This window comes from Salvelinus namaycush, chromosome 19, assembly GCF_016432855.1.
Source record: "Salvelinus namaycush isolate Seneca chromosome 19, SaNama_1.0, whole genome shotgun sequence".
Classification (NCBI taxonomy): domain Eukaryota; kingdom Metazoa; phylum Chordata; class Actinopteri; order Salmoniformes; family Salmonidae; genus Salvelinus; species Salvelinus namaycush.
Window position 1 is genome coordinate 45,261,390 of NC_052325.1, and position 16,442 is coordinate 45,277,831.

The 16,442-nt window shown below is 41.5% G+C and overlaps 1 protein-coding gene across 1 annotated transcript in view; it reads left to right on the forward strand.

Annotated features, from left to right (window-relative positions):
• Positions 1-16,442, forward strand: part of LOC120064038 (E3 ubiquitin-protein ligase MYCBP2-like) — a 107,177-nt gene that overhangs the window by 60,928 nt on the left and 29,807 nt on the right. Inside the window, exons 11-14 of the mRNA XM_039014348.1 lie at positions 7,924-8,128; positions 14,114-14,278; positions 14,648-14,806; positions 15,044-15,248. Coding sequence (XP_038870276.1) covers positions 7,924-8,128; positions 14,114-14,278; positions 14,648-14,806; positions 15,044-15,248 — 734 coding nt within the window. The remainder of the gene's footprint in view (positions 1-7,923; positions 8,129-14,113; positions 14,279-14,647; positions 14,807-15,043; positions 15,249-16,442) is intronic.

Genomic DNA, 16,442 nt, shown 5'->3' on the forward strand with positions numbered 1-16,442 from the left:
ATGCTCACTAACAGGGATGTAAACAAATTTGTGCACCAACATGAGCGTAAAATAAGCTTTTTGTACATATGGAATGTTTCTGGAATGCTTTATTTCACCTTATGACACAAAGGACCAACAATTTAGATGTTGCATTTATATTTTTGTTCAGTGTAGCTCGTCTGGTATGCACGCGTCACTGGACAGCTCACGGCTGTGTTTCTTTTTTAATCTGTGATAGTTAGCATGCCCTGTCACATCCCACAATTGTCGGAGCCGGTGTAGTAGGATTCGATCTTAGTCCTGTATTGACGAATTGCCTTTTTGATGGTTTGACGGAGGGCGTAGCGGGATTTCTTGTAAGCCTCCGGATTAGTGTCACGCTCCTTGAAAGCAGCAGCTCTAGCCTTAAGCTCAGTGTGGATGTATTCGTGCCTTCAGGAAGCCTGAATTTAAAATTGATTAAATTCTGATTTTGTCACTGGCCTAGACACAATACCCCATAATGTCAAGGGGAATTATGTTTTTAGAAATATTGACAAATGTAATTAAAAATGTAAATCTGAAAAGTCTTAAGTCAATAAGTATTCAACCCCTTTGTTATGGCAAGCCCAAATAAGTTCAGGAGTAAAAATATGCGAGAAAGTCACATAAGTACATGCAATCACTCTATGTGCAATAATAGTGCTTAACACAATTATCTGTAAGGTCCCAGAGTCAAGGAGAGAATTTCAAACACAGATTAAACCACAAAGACAAATAAGGTTTTCCAATGCCTCGCCAAGGAGGGCACCTATTGGTAGATGGGTAAAAATAAGAAAAGCAGACATTGAATATCCCTTTGAGCATGGTGATTAGTTAGTTAGTTAGTTAGTTGTTAGTGATTAGTGAGTTATTAGTTACTCTTTGGATGATGTATCAATATACCCAGTCACTACAAAGATACAGGCGTCCAGAGAAAAAGGAAACCGCTCATGGATTTCACCATGAGGCCAATGGTGACTTTAAAACAGTTAGTTTAATGGCTGTGATAGAAAACTGAGGATGGATCATCAACATTGTAGTTACTCCAGAATACTAACCTAAATGACAGAGTGAAAAGAAGGAAGCCTGTACAGAATAAAAATGCATCCTGTTTGCAATAAGGCACTAAAGTAAATCTGCAACAAACAAAAAAATCTTTGGAACTTTGGTTTTCCTAGATATGGCTACTATATTGGGATCACTACATATGATGGATTTGGATACTGCTTTAAAGCAAATTTCTGCAGCGTTAGTAAATAGATGTTGATTTCATTCCTGTCCTTTTTGTAACTACCTTGGTAGGTTGACTCATAACTTGAACCAGGTTGTAGGTACTGGTTACAGTTTGAAGCGTTTTCTTGAGTGGGCAGCTTGATGAAAGTCGGTCAATATTTAAATCACCCAGAAAATATACAGTGGGGACGATGTCATCGATGCACTAATTAACCTCTTTCAGCTAGGGGGCACTATTTTTATGTTTGGAAAAATAACGTTCCCAAGGTAAACGGACTATTTCTCAGGTCCAGATGCTAGAATATGCATATAATTGACAGATTAGGATAGAAAACACTCTAAAGTTTCCAAAACTGTCAAAATATTGTCTGAGTATAACAGAACTGATTTTGCAGGCGAAAACCTGAGGAACTCCAACCCGGAAGTGCTTTTATTTGGAAAAATCCCTGTTCCATTGCCTGCCCCTCCATTTAAAGGGGTATCAAACAGATTCCTTTTCCAATGGCTTCCTCAGGCTGTGACCGGGCTTTAGACATAGTTTCAAGCTTTTATTTTGAAAAATGAGCGAGATTTATCAAAACGCGTCAGGTGTCCTTTGATTAGTTCATGCGCCCGAGAGTTGTAGCTCGACATTTTCTTTCTCTGTAATATTGAATAGTTTACCGTCCGGTTGAAATATGATCGATTATGTGTGTTAAAAATAACCTGAGGATTGATTATAAAAAAACATTTGACATGTTTCTACGAACATTACGGATACTTTTTGGAATTTTCGTCTGCCCTTCAGGACCGGAACGAGCCTGTGGTTTTCTGAACATAACGTGCAAACCAAATGGCGGTTTTTGGTTATGAAACTAATCTTTATCGAACAAAAATAACATTTATTGTGTGACTGGGAGTCTCGTGAGTGCAAACATCCGAAGATCATCAAAGGTAAGCGATTAATTTGATTGCTTTTCTGACCAAGCTAATTTGCGGCTAGCTGTTCTTACTGTTTTGTCTAGTGATTGATCAACTCACAAACGCTTGGATTGCTTTCGCTGTAAAGCATATTTTCAAAATCTGACATGATAGGTGGATTAACAACAAGCTAAGCTGTGTTTTGGTATATTTCACTTGTGATTTCATGATTATAAATATTTTTGGTATTTTTTTTTTTTTAATTTGGCGCTCTGCAATTCAGCGGTTGTTTACGAAAATGATCCCGCTAAAGGGATCCGTGCATCAAGAAGTTAATGAAGTGAGTTTACCATATGCTGCCATTCTGTCGTGCCGTTGTTCAACCACGACTCAGGATATTACAGTTCTTCAGATCACGTCGATAGGATAGTCTCGAGCGAAGCTCGTCCAGTTTATTCTCCAGTTATAACAAATTTGTCAATATAACGGGGGGTAAAGGCTGTTTATTCACATGGCGATGTAGCCACCTCAGGTATCACGCACGGCCTCTATAACGCTGCCTCTTTTCGAGTTTTGGGGATTTGGGCCTGGTCCGGATGAACAGTATGTCCTTCGCCGGCAAATCATTGAAACTATTCATACCTTTCGAGGTTAGTGATTGCTGTTTTGATGTGCAGAAGCTATTTTCAGTCATAGGAAATAATGGATAGAAACATTATGTACAAAAAAAAGTTGATCAGCGAGGGAAAAACACAAAAAATAGCACAATTGGTTAGGAGCCCATAAAACGGCTGCAATTCCCTCCAGCACCATTCTAATTCATAGATATTAAATGATTGGAACAAACCGATACCAAAGATGTTCTACGCATCTATCTGTGCCTATACAGTTGTAAATGCTACATATTGTCACAGGGATCCAGCCCTTGCCATACCCTATGGCTTTGGGCCCACCCATATGGTGCCAGTCAAAATCGACGAGCCAATGTTGCCAGAGCCAAAATGACTGCTAGTGCTTGGTTCAGTTTCTTAACAAATATGTTCAGTATTTTAGATTTAACAGGGTCTAAAATTACAGTAGTTTGGGCCAGGAGATTACAATACTGTCGTGACGTGACAACCATTAATGTGATGACTGTTATTTTATCAAACCAATTAACTATGTTTAATTATTATGTGATTCAATTAATCATGTAACAATTAACTCAGTACTAACTTGGGGCACCCCGGGAAAAGTTTGTTTAATGAGTTACCGTTTCCCGAATTAACTCAAGAATATATCAGGATATAGCATTATCATACCAGCCATCAATTAATGTATCATTACCTCATCAGTTTCATTCTGAACGTCGTTGACACCGTAAATCTGCACGACCCCTAACCTAAATGTAGAATCAGCGATACACAAATTGCTTAATTATTTATTTACTAACTAAATAATCACACAGAATTACATAAACACACACACACACACAGTATAGATGATTGATTATTAACATAATGCAATGAAACAGTCTATAGTGGACTAACCCGATATGACCGCTTGTTACACAATGAAAGGGGTGGGGAAAGAAAGAGCGGGATAGACAGTGGGCTTATTGTACATACATGTGGAAGCTATGCTCATGAGAATGAATACTTTGTACATGAATGACCGCTCATTTGAAAATAATTGCAATGTATGTCTCTGTCCTTCTATGGGGAGTAGTTCGACAAAAGTCTCTGGTTTGTCCACCAGAGGTCACAATGTCCTTAGTAGTTGTAGGCTTCTTTGTTCTGGAGTGTTTGTTAGAATAGTTACATCCAACGTACCACACGGTGTTGAGGGGTCTGTTATTCCTCCTGTTCATCAGAATAGATACCTCAAAGGTACCGATGGTGAGGAGAGGAAACTGTTCTTTGCCGTCCGTCTTTGGTCGAGTTTCCTAGACTATTTTACATATACAGCTGCAGACTGTGAAAGTCTAGTCTTCATCTTCTTCACTTGTCAAGAGTTTCAGAGGGTCTTACCATTTTCTGGTGTAGTAGTTTTAAACCATTGGTCACATTCAGCTTGCGCTGCACTTAGGTCTGGTAGAGTCTAACCATTCGTGACGTCCGGCTTACACCGTCCACCTGCTTGGTCTGTATTTAAATTGCAACCATTTCAGCGTGTGGACTGCGTCCTCATGTTCTCTGGTCTAGTTTTCAGAGGTTCCCACCATTTTATAACGTTCAGTTCACGCTGTCTGTCACGCTGGTCTAATGTAAATTTAGTTAGCATTCCTTTTATGCACTCGCCTTGGAGGGCGGCTCCATCACGTTGCCACAAAGTCTATGCTCACGTGGGCGTGGTTACTGACTTGGCAAAAGTTTATATGAAAAACAATTCTCATTTAGAAGGCTAAAATCACATTTCATCTTCACAAAAGTGTTCTAAAACTTAAAACGTATATGATTACAACATTTAGATGCAAACCTGGTAACGCGAACATGTCTGCTTTCAGAGTTAGTTATCTTGTTATACCATCTGTAATGACATCACAAAATGCTAAATAATGTGACATGATTATTGTTTGGATCCCCACCAACCATTTCCCACATTTTTTGTTAGAAATATTGTTTCAATGTCCAATCTTTTGATAATGTTTTGGCAGTGTTTCTCTCTACACACACACAATTTTTGACTTCTCCATACTGCAGTGCAAGAGAGAAATTTTACGACCGGTTGTTAAGTCATAACATTGCCCCAACCCCCTCCTCACCCAGGAGCCAGAGTCCTCACCCAGGAACGAGAGTCATGACCGTCCCCCTCTGGTGGTTTCAGTCTTGTAATTATCCTGCAAGTTGCACACCACCATAACCAGGATGTCCTTGTTGTGGATTTTCGTTGCGTTCCCCCTCTGGTGGTTTACCCTGGTAGGCTTTCTAAAAGCTGCAAACCACCACCAGAATGGCCAGGGGATGTCCTGGTTGGGGATTGATGTTGCGGTCCCCCTCTGGTGGTTTACCCTGGTAGGCTTTCTGCCAACGGAGCAGTCCAACACCAGAATGGGCAGCGGATGGCCGTTCCGGACACGCCGTCTGCACGTCCAGGCTGGTAGCTCTGCGCAGTAACTTAGGCAGATGTCAACAACGTACACACACTCACAAGATATTTAATTACTTCACAAATGAGCAGCGTTGTGGCACTAACTGATGGTTGTATGGGGAACTTGTTTATGGCTTTATCACTTCCTAATAAGTGTCAAAGAAAATGAAACGAAAAGGAATTTAAGCATTAAAAAAAAGATGTATACAAAACAGAGTTATCACACCGTAATTATCTAATAGGACTATTTTCCATATATAGTTGAAGTCGAAGTTTACATACACTTAGGTTGGAGTCATTTAAAAATCGTTTTTCAACCACTCCACAAATGTCTTGTTAAGAACTCACACTTCTGTAAGTTTGCATGTAGTCCATACTCTTTCAGTCTTCTCAGGACCTTTTCCAGGTTAGCCATGTGATCTTTGTGTCTGCATCCTGTTATGATCATGTCATCCAGGACACATTGGGTTCCTGGGATTTCTTGAAAGATGTGGTCAATAGTTTGTTGCCAAATGGCTGGGGCTGATGAAATGCCAAAAACCAGGCGGTATTTCCTGTATAGACCTTTGTGTGTGTTTGTCAGGTACTGTTTGGTGCTCTTTTCAACAGGTAGCTGCAGGTAAGCCTGTTTCAGGTCAATTTTACTGAAGTGTTTCCCACCAGCTAGTGCAGCAAAAATGTCATCCAGATGTGGCGGGGGGGTATTGGCCCACATGCAACATTGAATTCACAGTTACTTTCAAGTCCCATCCCTCCCGGGTAATCGGGCAACTTTTGCAAAAAAATTATGTCTGAGTGAGGGAAATCCTGTAAATTAAGAGCACTCAATGTATTCTGAATGATGAGACGTTGAGGATTATAATTAATACCACTTTGATGTTATAAACCAAACCTCTGTGAATCCAAATGTGCACTTCACGTTTCCAGATCATAAACCTCATGTTATAAAGTGTCAACTTTTATGATCACAATGTTTGTATGTGGTCATACCCTGGTTTGTTTTGAACAGAATGGGCCTATGTTTGTTTATTGCTTATAAGAAAATGAGCCGCTGCACACGCACGTGAACGCACTCGTGACTCCTTTCTATGTGCGCCAACATGTCGATCCATTTCTCCGAGTTGCTTTGTGAAAGCCTAAAACGTTGCAAGATGGTATTTCATAACTTAGCTAGTCATGTTGGAAATGGAACAGGCTTTCAAATCATGCCCACCTGACCCAGATTGTGATTTATAATGGAACTTTTTTTGACTACAGTAATTGTGTGATGGGGGATGCAGGGTTGTGTTCCAAACGAAAAAACAACTTAACATTTACTTTATGTATTTTTTTCAGCATATTTTAAATAACTTGTAGAAAATACCCTTTATTACACTGTCCTAAAAAATGATGACCGTCCTGTCACTTTACTTGGACTAAGAAAATACACCTTATGACTCTGTCAAGAAGCATTATGACCACCATAATCATATAAGCCAGATGGGCCCATCACGTAGATGCCCTTATGTCAGTCATCAGTCAAAAAGAGGGTGTCTTGTCCTGCTCCTTAAATCTTCTCCTTCATTCATCCTAGTCATCAGCAATAGAGCATTGGGGTAGATGTCTGACATCGATGTGTGCACAATTACAATGATAATGTAATATTGTCTTATGTTTCATAAAATGTTATGTAACATGAACATCCTGTTGACAAGTAGGCTATGGTGTAATGGAATGTTTTGTGGGTTTTGACACTCTTTTGTAGGTATCATAACCAGCCATAAAATAAGGAAATATGTGTCACAACAGGGTCTAAATATGTCATGACAGTTTTCTGACCATATTATGAAAGGTTATGACACGTTATATTAGCTGTTATGACATGGTTATGACAAAGTGTTACCAAGCACTGTGTGCCTGCTCTAGTTCCTCAACGGCACAGCTAGTAGAGCTGAAAGTACCTTATAGTTGAAGACTTCTTTGAGTCATAAAAGTGCATTAAAATTGCTTAGGGAACTATGCCCACTTTAGTGAGGTGTGTGGCCACTTGCACCTACCCCACATTTTCCAGGAGTAGTCTTTAAAAAAAATCAACAGTGTAATATTTGGATTGTCTTGTGTCAGGTGAACTGTTATGTCAAACTTTGGTCTAATAATTTCCCCATTATTTCCAAACTGTTCCCTTTCAATTGCTACAATGGTTGTGCATATGCTCTTCATTTATTTTCTGCAAGAAACATTTCAATTTAGCCCTATCCAAATAGGCCTTAACATCCCACAAGTGTTGTGATTTGGCCAAATTTTTTAGAGAGGCTGAATTGGCTGATTTTTGCCTCAGTTTTCCTCCTCATTAAGAAATGCATCTGAAAAGACGAGATTTGATACTTGGAGGCATGCTTTGGTGTGAGTGTTTCTTGTGTGTCTTCGCACGTGGGATGTGTATGTACATTCTTTCTGGAAACACTCACCGGTCTAAACAACTTGAAAACAGTCTAAGCAGCTCTAAAGTGGTCCAGTGAGGTTTGCTCTCATTTGTGTCTGGAGGTGGTACTTGAGCCAATTAGCTTTTGTGCTTCACTGATGTTGTGATAATAAGAAAACTCTTTTTCAGCCGAAGCGTCCGGCGTGAGACCATGGTAAAGTTAGAGGTTTTCAACCGTTAAAGTTAGTTTTTCATAACAGTTCCTTTAAAAAATATTTTCTCTCTCTCCCTCTCCACCCTGCCCCTCCCTCCCTCAGATCTACTACACAGGGAAGTATCAGAGCCTTGGCATCAAGCAAGGTGGTCCGTCGGCAGGTAAATGGGTGGAGCTGCCTGTCACCAAGTCCCCTAAGATCATCCAGTTCTCGGTGGGCCATGACGGCTCACACGCCCTGCTTGTGGCCGAGGATGGCAGCGTGTTCTTCACCGGCTCTGCCAGCAAGGGAGAGGATGGAGAGTCCAGTAAGTATGGATGATAACACACACCTACACAGACGGGAAGGATGTGATTCAAGATGCCACTGACGGATATTTAGTGACTTTTTTTTCATGTTTATCTTAATTTTTTTCGTACAGAAAGTTCATACTATTATCACATGACCGCCAAGTACTTCTGGACATCAGATCGACAGTTGGTAACCTTGATTTCGAATTCAACATCGACTCAGTTGTTCCCTTGTTCATGCCTTTGTTTTGTGGGCTACCAAAACGCTGCAGGTGTCGACGACCTGGCTTCCTTGTGAGACTGAGACGAAGAGAAAATCGACTGGCACTCCCCTCTGTTCTTTTTGGCAAATGTCCAGTCAATCGAGAATAAGATGAGAGACTCTCGAACAAAGCTCTTCCATCAGACAAACTTGAAAAGCTGCAATATTGTATGTCTTGCAGAGATGTGGATGGATGACTATACCTAGAACTCAGGGGTTTCTCCATGCAGCGGCATGATTGGACAAAGGCGGCCTCGGGCAAGTCCAAAGGGGAGGGGTGTGCCTCTTCATAAACAACTAGTGCGCTGCTTCCGTTGTGAAAAATCTTAAGCTTTTGCTCACCTGATAAAGAATACCTCTAGGTAAGCTGCATAATCTACCAAGAGTTGTCATCCGTAATTTTCACGAATGTCTAAATCCCTCATAGAACCTACACCGCTAAGGCACTCAACAAACTATATATAGGGCCATAAAAAAACAAGAAAACCACTCACCCAGAGGCAATGTTTCTGGTGGGCGGAGACTTTAAAGCTGGGAGACTTAAAACCGTTGTACCTCACATTTACCAACACGTCTCCTGAGCCACTAGGGGTACTAAAACTCTAGACCATTTTTATTCTACCCACAGAAACGCATACAAGGCCCTCCTTTCAGCAAATCTCAGCAAACACCAAAAGCTCAAACAGGATGTACCAGTGATGCGCTCAATACAGAAGTGGTCCGATGTAGCAGACGCAAGGCTACAATACTGTTTTGCTAGGACAGACTGGGATATGTTCCAAAATTCACCCAATAGCATTGAGGAGTTTACCACTTTACCAGTCACGGGCTTCATTAATAAGTGCATAGACAATGTCGTCCCCACTGTGACTATACAAACATATCCAAACCAAAAACCATGGATTACAGGCAATATCCGCGCTGGGCCAAAGGCTAGAGCTACTGCTTACAAGAAACGGGACATGGACACATGCAAGAAAGCCCGCTCCGACCTCCGAGACATCAAACATGCTAAAGGACAATATTGGAGGAAGGTGGAATCTAATTACACCGGCTCTGACGCAGAGCTTGCAGGTTCTATCGGATTACAAAGGGAAACCCAGTCGTGACATGTCCAGTGATGGAGAACTCCCAAACGAGCTAAGTGCCATAAAACATTGAGTCTTGTGTGAAAGCCCTTTTTCCAAATGACTGTATGATCCCGCTCTCCGTGGCCAATGTGAGTACAACGCTCGCAAGGCCACCGGGTCAGACGGAATACCAGGGCACATTCTCAAAGCATTGGCAGACCAGCTGGTGAGTGTCTTCACTGACGTTTTCAATCTCTCCTTGTTCCAGTCTGTAAACCCAACATGTTTCAAACTGTTCACAATAACAACCTGCCTAAATGACTCACCCTGTAGCACTCACATCTGTAATTATGAAGTGCTTTGAAAAGCTGGACATGACACAATCAACATCATCATCCCAGACAACCTGGACCCACTCCAATTCACATACCGCCCCAACAGATCCACAGATGACACAATCAACATCATCATCCCAGACAACCTGGACCCACTCCAATTCACATACCGCCCCAACAGATCCACAGATGACACAATCTCAATTGCATTTAACACTGCCCTCTCCCATTTGGACAAGCGGGAAAATAACTATGTGAGAATGCTATTTACAGACTAAAGCTCGGTGCATGGTCACGCATGACTCCAACACCATCAAGTTTGCTGACGACACAAATTTGGTAGGCCAAATCACCGACGGCTATGAGACGGTCTACAGGGAGGAGGTTGGAGACTTAGCAGTATGGTGCCAGGATAACAACAACATAAAACGATGTGAAGCTAAAGTGTGAAGCTAAAGTCATTCCGCTACCCAAGAATAGAAAAGCACCTTTTTCTGTCTCAAATAGCCGACCAATCAGCCTGTGACCAACCCTTAGTAAACTTCTGGGAAAAATGGTGTTTGGCCAGATACAATGCTATTTTACAGTAAATAAATTGACAATTTCAGCATGCTTATAGGGAAGGACACTCAACAAGCACAGCACTTACATAAATGACTGATTGTCTGAGAGAAATTGATGAAAAAATGATTGTGGGGGCTGTCTTGTTAGACTTCTGTGCGGCTTTTAACATTATTGATCATAGTCTGCTGCTGGAAAGATGTATTTGTTATGTGTTCGTTTCAGGGTGGGTGGCAAGGAGTAAGTCAGCCCTAAATATTTCTAAAACTAAAAGCATTGTATTTGGAACAAAACCCTCACTAAACCCTAAACCTCAACTAAATATTGTAATAAATAATGTGGAAATTTAGCAAGTTGAGATGACTAAACTGCTTGGAGTAACACTAAATTGAACTGTCATGGTCAAAACATATTGATGCAGTAGTAGCTAAGATGGAGAGAAGTCTGTCTATAATAAAGCGCTGCTCTGCCTTCTTAACAACCCTATCAACAAGGAAGGTCCTACAGGCCCTAGTTTGCCACAAAAAAAGACTTAGCAAAATTGCAATTAGCTCACTTGGATGTGCACAGAGAGCTAATATTAACAATATGCATGTCAATCTCTCCTGGCTGAAAGTGGAGGAGAGACTGACTTCATCACTGCTTTTATTTATGAGAGGTATTGACATGTTGAATGCACCGAGATGTCTGTATAAACTACTGGCACACATCTCGGACACCCATGCATTCCCCACAAGACATGCCACTTGAGGTCTCTTCACAGTCCCCAAGTCCAGAACAGACTACGCGGGGACTGTGAAGCAACACAAACATTGACACTCACACAGACACACAGGCACACGCACTATACATACACATGGATTTAGTACTGTAGATATGTGGTAGTGGTGGAGTAGGGGCCTGAGGGCACACTGTGTTGTGAAATCTGTGACTGTATTGTAAAGTTTTAAAATTGTATAAACTGCCTTAATTTTTCCTGGACCCCAGGAAGAGTACAAATAGATAAGGTCTGAATACTTATGTAAATAAGGTATTTTTGTTTATTTTGCAAAATATTCCAAAACCTCTTTTCTCTTTGTCATTATTGGGTATTGTGTGTAGATTGATGAGAGACAAAAAAAAAAAAACTTAATACATTTTACACTAAGGCTGTAACGTAACAATGTGGAAAAAGTCAACGGGTCTGAATACTTTCCGAATGCACTTTATACCGACACAACACAAATGCACACACACATACACTACCAGTCAGAAGTTTTAGAACTCACTCAAGGGGTTTTCTTTATTTTTTACTATTTTCTACATTGTAGAATAATAGTGAAGACATTAAACGATGAAATAACACATGTAATCATGTAGTAACCCAAAAAATGTTAAATCAAAAAAATATTTTATGTTTGAGATTCTTCAAATAGCCACCCTTTGCCTTGATGACAGCTTTGCACACTCTTGGCATTCTCTTATCCAGCTTCATAAGGTAGTCACCTGGAATGCATTTCAATTAACAGGTGTGTCTCCTTAAAAGTATTTATTTCCTTCTTAATGCGTTTGAGCCAATCATTTGTGTTGTGACAAGGTGGTGGGGGGGGGGGTGTATACAGAAGATAGCCCTATTTGGTAAAAGACCAAGTCCATGTTATAGCAAGAACAGCTCAAATAAGCAAAGAGAAATGAGTCCATTATTTTAAGACATGAAGGTCAGACAATCTGCAAAATTTCTAAAACTTTGATAGTTTCTTCAATTGCAGTAACAAAAACCAGGCACTCTGAAACTGTCTCTCATGAGGACCGCAACAGGAAAGGAAGACCAGAGTTACCTCTGCTGCAGAGGATAAGTTCATTAGAGTTACCAGTCTCAGAAATTGCAGCCCAAATAAATGCTTCAGAGTTCAAGTAACAGACATCAACATCAACTGTTCAGAGGAGACGGCGTGAATCAGGCATTCATGGTCGAATTGCTGCAAAGAAATCACTACTAAAGGACACCAATAAGAAGAAGAGACTTGCTTGGGCCAAGAAACACAAGCATGGACATTAGACCGGTGGAAATCTGTCCTTTGGAGATTTTTTGTTCCAACCTCCGTGTCTTTGTGAGATGCGGTGTGGGTGAATGGATGATCTCTGCATGTGTATTTCCCGCATGGAGGAGGAGGTGTTATGGTGTGGGGGTGCTTTGCAGGTGACGCTTTGATTTATTTAGAATTCAAGGCATACTTAACCAGCATGGCTACCACAGCATTCTGCAGCGATACGCCATCGCATCTGGTTTGCGCTTAGTGGGACTATCATTTGTTTTTCAACAGGACAATGACCCAACACACCCCCAGGCTGTGTAAGGGCTATTTAACCAAGAAGGAGAGTGATGGAGTGCTGCAGCAGATGACCTGCCCTCCACAATCACCCGACCTCAACCAATTTGAGATGGTTTGGGATGAGTCAGACCGCGGAGTGAAGGATAAGCAGCCAACAAGTGCTCAGCATATGTGGGAACTCCTTCAAGACTGTTGGAAAAGCATTTCAGGTGAAGCTGGTTGAGAGAATGCCAAGGGAGTGTGCAAAGCGGTCATCAAGGCAAAGGGTGGCTACTTTGAAGAATCTCAAATATAAAATATATTTTGATTTGTTTAACACTTTTTGAGTCCATATGTTTTATTTCATAGTTTTGATGTCTTCACTATTATTCTACAATGTTTAAAAATTGTACAAATAAAGAAAAACCCTTGAATGAGTAGGTGTTCTAAAACTTTTGACCGGTAGTGTACAAACACACTTTTACACTCTTTATAAGCTGATGCTCTGTTCTTTATTTTACTCGTATTATTATATATCCTGATGGCTAGTCACTTTACCCTGCCTTCATGTGCATATCTACCACAAATACCTCATACCCCTGCACATCGATCTGGTACTGGTACTCAATAGGCCGCAAAAGCTTCCACACTTAAACCTGCTGTTTTCCATTGTGCCCTTTGATTCATTACTGGTGATAATTGTAGAACTCACCATTGTGTATTGTTTCAAAAAGGTTGCTTAGTTTATTTACAAAGCGCTCCTGCAGAAACACTCGTGAAGATCAAAACAATAGAATACAGTACAAGAGCACAAGATAGTGCTAGAGGTTCCAAGGGTGGCTTCTGATCTGGGTAGAGCTGCTTTTGGTTTTTATATTCCACAAATGTTGCAGGGAGGATCAGGCTTGAATGCCTGTTGGCCTTTCGGGATTTTAAAACATTAGTGGGGATTGCTCTAAGTGAAGATTTATTTTTTATGATCATGTTTCGTAATTTAGTCTTTTATGTAGTTTAGTAATTGTGTGTTTGTATTGTGCAGGGTTCATTTGAAAAAGAGGCTTGGGCTCAATATGACACCCCGTTAAAATAAAGGTTCATTAAAGTCCCCGTATACAGCTTAATTCTGGAATATTTTATTCCTCTTGTGTTACTATTTGTTTTGTTGGTAAGGGCTCGTAAAGCAAGCATTTCACGGTGAAGTCTACAGCCCTTGTATTCGGCTCATGGGATAAATATATTTCACACCTACACAGACGAGAACACACATGGATGAGAACAGACATCGCTTTCACACACACACACAACAACAAAAAATAACATTCTGTGTCTTTTGGTAAGGATGACGGTCTTCAATGAGAAAAGCATTTTATTCAGAATAAATTCCAACGAACTTTGACCTATCACTATCACATTTATCTACCACTTCACCAGTGTTGTCTTTTGCACGGAGACATCTGTTTTATCTCTACGGTCTACTCTCCAGCCAAAAGCCGGCGCCAACCGAAGCCCTACAAGCCCAAGAAGATGATGAAGCTGGAGACCAAGACGGCGGTGAACACAGCCTGCAACAACGGCAGCAGCGGCATCGTCACCAAAGACGGAGAGCTCTACATGTTCGGCAAGGACGCCATCTACAGCGACAGCACCTGTGAGTGGGGTAGAGACAGGGGAACAGGTTTATTTTGGGTTGCGTTTGGCAAATGTTCACAATTGTTAATGTGCGTTAGCGATGCTGATGAGCTTGATTGGGACAGAGGGGCTTTATCTGGGTAGTGTTCATTCGTGCACATGTTCACAAATGAAAAATATTAGACTGACATGTTACAATGTGGCTATCAAAGACAGCTTTATTAAAAGCCTTGTTGGTTTGATAATGGTCTTTTGTAGCCTGGAAATTCAGACTGAATTCTGCTCCGTTAAGTGGAACGTAGCATGATTCAGTTGGGATGAGGCTCGGTCTTCAACAGTCACTATACAGTATCAATGTGTTCTGCCGTCTCTCTTGTGCCCCTTCCAGGCCAGGTTTCAGACCTGAAGGGTCACATTGTAACCCAGGTAGCCATGGGGAAGGCCCACACCTGTGTCCTGACCAAGATCGGAGAGGTCTGGACGTTTGGGGTAAACAACAAGGGCCAGTGTGGCCGAGAAACCGGGGCCATGAACCAGGCAGGGAAAGGTAACATGCATGATGGACGCACATACACTATGCACATACACACGCATACACAGATGCACGCATGAGCACACCAATTACCACCCCAACGCAAACATACTTTATTATACCATATGCACACATAAACACAGACCCACATTTTTTGGGTGGGCATGTATATTTACTGTATTTTGCATGTATCACCCATGTGTGAAAAACGCACTTTAAATATAATAAACATGTCTTCTCTACACCCTGTAGCATTTGGCATTGAGAGCATGGCGACGGCCATGGAAGAGGACCTGGAGGATGAGCTGGAGGAGAAGGAGGAGAAGAGCATGATGTGCCAGCCGGGCATGCACAAGTGGAAGCTGGACCAGTGCATGGTGTGCACTGTGTGTGGAGACTGCACCGGCTACGGAGCCAGCTGTGTCAGCAGCGGACGGCCCGACAGAGTACCCGGAGGGTAATGCTGGGCATACACTACATGACTTCTAAAACCTTAACAACTTGGACATGCTCACATTTCCGGATGTCCTTGTCACACATCTTTCATTCCGTCCATCCTCAACCCCAGGTTTCTCGGTTGTCGTAGGAAGGAAATGCAGACGCGCAAACAGCGAGCTAATATTATTATGTGCAGAAACGTCAAGAGACGGAGGCGCAGAATATGGATATAATATGATTTTATAAAATGATCTTTTTGGTGTCATGGTACGACGCAGAGGTAATTTTGAAAAGGCCACAGCTCCACCAATCTGTTCTCCATCACCTCGGTCCACACAGTGTGTGCTGTTGCTTTCCTCTTCGCCATCATTGTTTTAGTCTCACATGCTGAGAGCTCACTGGCTATTGGCAAGCCTTTCCCAATAATGTCATAACTTTGCTTATACTACAAGATGCACGACCAAAATCTATGACATAGCCAGTCATCGGACAAGGGTCTGGAGAACGAAACAGCTGCGTGTCCTTGACCCACTCAAGCTATGCGAGTCCCGGCATACTGATCCTAGCAAAAGCTAATAGGATTCCACTCCGATCATGAAAATTAGTCTGGGAAAACTTGACGAAGTGGGACATATACGCACACATTCACATTCACTCTCTCACACACACACACACACACACACACACACACACACACACACACACACACACACACACACAAGCAAGCCACATGAGAACACACACACCATTCACTAGTTGCGGTATCTTTGTTAAGAGAACGTACATTTATGTTTGGGTCTAAGTTACCCCATTTAGTCGACTGGTCGACTGTTTGGTCGATAGGCTGTTGTTCGACCGAGATTCACTGGCGCGAAACTCTGAGGGCCTAGAATATTTTATACAATGTTGCAAGTTTGCTAGCAGGAGTTTCGGGCCCGACCAAGTTAATACAATAGATGATGCAGAATTTCCAGTTTCTTGCAGACAGGCCATGCAATGTCATTAATAGGATATTTGTTTTTAGCAGGATATTTTCTACCTGCGGGCTGCAATGTTTTTATTTGTTGGCTTCATGTATTGAGGCTATTTTTACATATTGGCAATGGCAATAGAAGTTACTTTTAGATTTGTATCAATTTCATTTAGATAGAATTTTGATTAACCACATGACATTGGTTTTGAGATATGAAGACGTTATTATAAATGATTGTGC